The sequence below is a fragment of the Lolium perenne genome, chromosome 6 (genome assembly GCF_019359855.2).
Source record: "Lolium perenne isolate Kyuss_39 chromosome 6, Kyuss_2.0, whole genome shotgun sequence".
Lineage (NCBI taxonomy): Eukaryota > Viridiplantae > Streptophyta > Magnoliopsida > Poales > Poaceae > Lolium > Lolium perenne.
Genome location: NC_067249.2, coordinates 71639495 through 71645392, shown reverse-complemented (window position 1 = coordinate 71645392; position 5898 = coordinate 71639495). Strand labels below are relative to the sequence as shown.

Below are 5898 nucleotides of genomic sequence, written 5' to 3'. Positions count from 1 at the left end.
TTCTGAAGCTTGGTAAATTGCGTACCACTGCCCCGAGGACTCTCCGCCCAATGGCTCCTACTTCTTCCCCTCGTGAGGATCCCTCCTCCGAGGTACCGTCGAATAGGCAATGACAGTTGGCGCCCACCATGGGGCCAGCGGCGTCTGGAGGCCGGAATCGGGAGGGTTCCGCCATGGGAAGCTTCAACGACTCCATCGTTGTGGGGTGTGTCCTTTACGCCAGGAACTTTCCGATCGTCCCTCAGGACGAGTGTTGGATTCCTCTGTGGATGTCAATAAAGCTTATGGATGTGATAACATGCCTATCCTCTGTATATGCTACTCCCTTTATTTCCCTCGTACATGCATCTCCGGATCAAATATAATCTGGATTTATACATTCACAGAGGGCACCATAAGGAGGAGATCGGCGGCATGGAAGGCAAAGGTGTAGGAGGCTATTGTGGATGGAAGATCGTCAAATCATAATTTGAGGACTCTCCTGAACCAATTTGCAAATGATTCTTATAAGAAGTACGGAGTAATATACCTGGTTGGTCTCAAGGTCTATTGTTGTAAGCCACTGTGTAATGGTACGGCAAAAAAGGATCAACATTCTTCAGTGCAGCTGAATTGGTAGCAATTCATGTAGGAAAAAATAAGATGCTTGCGAGCATCTTATTTTATTCTTCTATTCGGAGGACATGAAAATCTGGCTTTATTATGACCTGATTGTAAGCTTGTTCTTGTCATAGATGGAATGCTTAATCTGCACGGATACAATTCCATGTCAAACTGAGCATAGTTCTACTGTTTGGATGATAATAAAATGTTTGCTGGAGGATGTTCCAAACTGGGCGATTAGTAGGTATTAGCTGATGCAAATTTGCAGTATACAATAATAAGCTAGCTGCATCAAAAAATCTGATAATATGCACTAACAAATCCTTGACCGATATGCACAAGTAACAAATGGATTCGTGGCTACGAGTATATCCTAATAACAACCTGATACACTCCAAAAATTGTACCAGGTAATGTTCTCTTACAAGCTCAATATTTTTATTTTTGGCATAAGAACACACTGCATTAAAACAACAGATTTTGTGCTAGATAGACTTGGCTGCTATGGTAAATGAACCTTTGCTGAACTTAATAACTTAGTGTTACTTCTATTAACTTTTCTTATTGAGGGTGATGCAGATTTGGAAAATAGCTCAGTTAAATTATGCGAGAAGATCCTTTACTGAAAATGCTTCTCTTTTCCTTTTATGGACTCCTTTACTGAAAAAGAAATACTGGTATGGAGTTTTTATTTGCGGGTAAAATAAGATTTTATAACTCCATAGGGATTACAAGACGGTCATGATCAAGCACCTGAACCAAACAGTCAGGAGACCCGGGCCACACCATGTATCAGTTCCTCCTTTTCGCGAGACAGTGACTAACACTATTTTGTATACGATCCACTTTTATATAGGAAATAAATCTACTAAAGCTTTAATACCCGAAATGAGGTGTGTGAGTGATGACCGATCCTGGGACTTCTCCATGAGTGAGTCCACTAGTTTGAGCAGTCCAGTTCCACAAGAATTGGCTTGTCACTCCAATGCAAGGCCAGCATTAGGCCTTCATGGCAAACTTGTATCAGCTTCCGTTGGGTCAGCGCAATGTTTTGCACCAAAAGGCTATCTTTTTCTCCTGCTACTGCTGGCTCCTTTTGTGCCTTCAGAAATGCAGGCCTCCACAGAGGCAACTAGACCCATCTCCAGATTATGCCCTCTCGCTGCTGATCTCACTTTCCTCATAATATGTTGTTTCATCACTGATCTCTCAGCAGACTGGATGTTCTCGCACATGTTCAATCCATGGATGTATCTCGACACTGCTCCACTGAAAGGCTCACCTGCTTCCTCGAGGGCAACAAGCTTCTCAATGACTTTGGAAGAGAGCATTCTTTCGATGCAGGGTTTGGTTCCAACCGCTGCAATGTCTACCAGAAGTTGCACCACAAGATCCTTCGTCTTAACACACTTACGGTCGAGTAGATTGACTAATTTTTCTATAGTTCCCCGTTTTAAAAATCTCTGCAGGACTACTGATCCTCCCTTTGCATACACAATCTGATGTAGAGCATGGTATGCTGAATCCTGTAGGTCATCAGTGGAGGACTGCATCATCACAATGAGCTCATCAACAATATCAAGCTCCAGGAACCTGCGGACGTATGGCTCTCCTCCGGTGCAGGCCAATTTCATTACCAGAAAGGCAGTCTGAGACCTCACTTGGTTGTTTTCGATTTCTCTACGTTGCAGCAGAAATGCCAACCTATCAGACAGATTGCTTCCCAAAAGAAGATCTTGCACTCTAGGATCATTAGCCCTCTCAGCAAGAGGTATTAAACCTTGGATAGCTTCAATGATATCTTTGTTATCTGTCCGTAGAATCCTGTGAAGAAGCACCTCGAAATATTGAGGCTTCGGTGATGGGGCTACATTCTGGTCCGATAAAACAAATCTCTCCAAGGTAAGCCGAGCATGCCATGGCAAATGAATCAACAATCCAGGCCCCATGCACTCTTGAAGTGGTGCACCAAGCTCACAGAAAGTTTTTAGTGTGATAATTGCATGATGCTGTGAGATCTCAGAACCACAGCCCAGAAGTACCAGAAGCTTCTTGTCAACTCCTGCTTCAATCATTCTCTCAACAGCCTTTAAATTTCCCACTTTTATCAGAGATGCTAAAGTTGTAAACACAATTTCATGCCACTCCTCATTTTCTGGAGACAATAATTCTGCAATTCGATCCATGGGAATGCTTGCCAAAATTTCGTCGGCAATTGTGACACTGACATGCTCAGATACCTTGGCAAGAACAGCAGAAACGTTAGCTAGAGTTGAAGAATCTTCATAGCCATGAAGAACACAGATCAATTTATCGACAGAACCTGCTGTTTCAAGAGATTGGGCGAGATTTGCATAGTCTGCATTGAAAAAGATGACTGTAATGGCTTTGGTGACAGCAACAATGAGAGCTGGTGACCCAACAGAAATTAGCTCCGCTATTTGAGGTCCAAGTATTTTTCTGAAGCCAATCCTGCTAGCCTCGAATTCAGATATTGATTTGCATGCCATGAGAGCTTGGGTGGTGCTTCCCAGTAAGATCCCAATCTCCAAGAACTCTAGCAAAGAAAAGAATGATCTCATCTTCTGCTCAGCAGACCCTTTCACACCCTCTTTGCCAAAAATAAAAAGCCAAGGAGCCACCAATGCAGCATATTCAGGAAATGAATCAGTCAAAACAGTATGAAGAGCATCATTTGCTTTGTCCTCAAGGTAAAGAGAAACCATGTCATGCATATGATACATTGATTGGTCTTCCATTTTGATGATGAGTGAGCCTTCTACTAGTTTTGAAACCACAATAGGGAATAAACTGTCCTGCATAAGTGCTGACCAAATGGATTCCAGGCATGCTTCTGGAACAGGTTCTTCCCATGAAATAGCTGCTAGGACCATGAAAAACCTTCGGGAGTTTGCAGGCATTGCTTCCAAGCTGAACTCAAAAGATCCAAAGATGGTCAGTGTGGTCTCGACTTCTTTCTCGTTGACATATGAAACTGGACCTGGTGCACAAGTTGCATATGTGGAAAGGTTGGATATTGCTTTCTCCCATTTCTCTACTCTGGTCTCCTTCCTGAGAGCCTTACCCAACACAGCAACTGTAAGGGGATGGTGTCCACAACGGTCTAGCAAGCCGTCTGCAACAGGCTGTAAAGAATAGAAGGTTAACCATCTAGGAATCCATAAAGTTGTGTAGCATATTGTGATGTCTAGATTGAGTATACCATCTATGGCAAACATAAGCCCAAGGGTCAGCGTTTAATAAATATTTGCGTGAACAAACTGCGCACAATTAGTCATCATGTTTAACATTACGTTTATAGAATAAAGCCAATCTTGAAACTTAAATGATATGTAAGAAAAGGATGAGGCCTAGACTGCAGGATGCCCCATGAAAGAAATGGATGAACATGTGTAAATCAAATTAACAACACAAAACAAAGAGGCATGGCAATACAGATAAATTTGGTACATCATTATAATGACAAATCATACCGGAGGTTCTTCAGCACTAAGAAGACTATGGTATAGAAGAATGCCCTTGCTGATTCTCTTGATGTCATCTTTGGATATTTCTACTTTTTCAGCTTCTGCTATCTCATAAACTGCTTCATCCCTTGTTGTCACAAGATACCGGCAATCATTATCATATAGCTTTGTGAAGCGATCAACTATGTCTTGCTCCCACACGTCATCGAGTAGTATTAACATGCTCCTTCCGACCAACGAGGTCTGAAGCAAGCAACACACATCTTCAAGATCTTTTGCCGTGTCCTCATTCACAGTCATGGAACCAATTTGTACTAGGAATTTGCATATCTTCCTAACAAGACGTTTATGGTACTCACTCCTGCTTCCACTACATGCTGCTCTACTGCACCACCGCCCGAAACTAATCTCAATTGCACCATCCACAAAATTATCAGGCGGCTCAGAAGCTATCTGTCGAGCGAGGCACGACTTCCCGATACCAGATAGCCCAACAATGAGGACAACTCGATGGCCATCATCCTTTTCCAAAAGCTCCCTAACGTAGTTGCATTTCGTCGACACTGGATAGCCATGTTCAGACTTGACTCTCAGCAACGATGGTGTACCCTTGGCTGTAGATGCTATGGCATTGCCGACGCTCTGTGACAGCTTCTGCAGTTCCAGCCACCAGTTCAAATCATCCCTGATCAGCTGGATATACTTCATGAGTGGGTCTCCCACCACCGAGCTCCACACCACCCTGGCCAAGCCCTTCCCTTTGCCCTTCTTCAAGGCTCGCCTGGCCTTGATGATATTGCCGCGGAGCTGATCCATGAGCCTGCTCAAGCTCTGGAACTGACGCTCCAGCTGCGGGCCGTGCATCTTGTGAGCGTGCTTCTGCTTAGCCTGCTGCATCAGCAGCTCAAGGTCGGACACGAAATCCTCGAGCACCTGGAGCCTCCTCGGAGCCTCCGCAGCGTCCGCGGCCGCCTGCTCCAGTGCTCCCACCGCAGACACCATTGCAGACACCAGCTGCACCGCCGAGGCAAGTGTTTGCACGACTTCCATGGCCTCGCCTCAAGACCGCTATAACAACTGTTCCTGGAATCAGCTCACCGCACGAACGAAGCTTTTGCTTGTAAGAATTCAAGAATCGGTTCTATATTGTGGCGATTCCACAAACAGATAGCATGCATGCGCCCGGCAGCAGCACAATTCCCCCTTGGTCGATCTGGATAGAGAAGCTACCGATCTCCGTCTCAGCGAGAAAACATCCTGGCCAAGCTAATCCCCAAACATGAGTCATTAATTGCAAAACAGCAGCACGGATCGAATATTAGCTAAACATGTGTGGCGTACAGCAACCAAGAACACAAGGGCTGAACGAACTTACTTGTTGGTGGAAAAATCAATAAGTGGGGAGTAGGTTCTCCAAGTCCAAGAAACGCGAGACTGACAACAGAATTAGGAGTCGAGGATTTTAGACTGGAGAGCCATGATGATGATGACGGGATGGAGTTGGAGAGCTCAGCGGCTTCCCCGAAGGAGGCGTTCCGTGCGCCTTTGCTGAAAGAAGTCAACAACATGGCAATAACGCATTGCAGTATATTTAAATTCTTTTTTGTATTTGGCAGCGGCCTTTATCAATTCAAAGATAGTTAAATCGTCTAGCAGTATCGGCCCTAGAAAATCAGGCGGGTCATCCGTTCACACCATCGCAGATCTTTGATGAGCACCACCCGTTAAATTCGCTTCTCTAGAGAAAAACCACGAACTAACGGGCCTGTTTGATCGAACGAATTGCAGAGGTTGGGCTATTTTTTTT

At 44.6% G+C, this 5898-nt stretch overlaps 1 protein-coding gene across 2 annotated transcripts; it reads right to left on the bottom strand.

The window, feature by feature from the left end:
* Positions 1 to 1259: 1259 nt before the first annotated feature.
* LOC127307655 (uncharacterized) lies at positions 1260 to 5656 on the bottom strand. 2 transcript variants are annotated; one of them, XM_051338401.2, is made up of 3 exons: positions 5467 to 5656; positions 4098 to 5357; positions 1260 to 3749 (listed from the first exon to the last, which is right to left on the bottom strand). In XM_051338401.2, the coding sequence occupies exons 2-3, from the start codon at positions 5139 to 5141 to the stop codon at positions 1668 to 1670; spliced, it is 3126 nt and encodes a 1041-aa protein (XP_051194361.1). In that variant the 5' UTR covers positions 5142 to 5357; positions 5467 to 5656; the 3' UTR covers positions 1260 to 1667. The 2 variants fall into 2 exon arrangements, with proteins under 2 accessions (XP_051194361.1, XP_051194362.1); XM_051338402.2 differs by having other exon boundaries at positions 4098 to 5348.
* Positions 5657 to 5898: the final 242 nt, after the last annotated feature.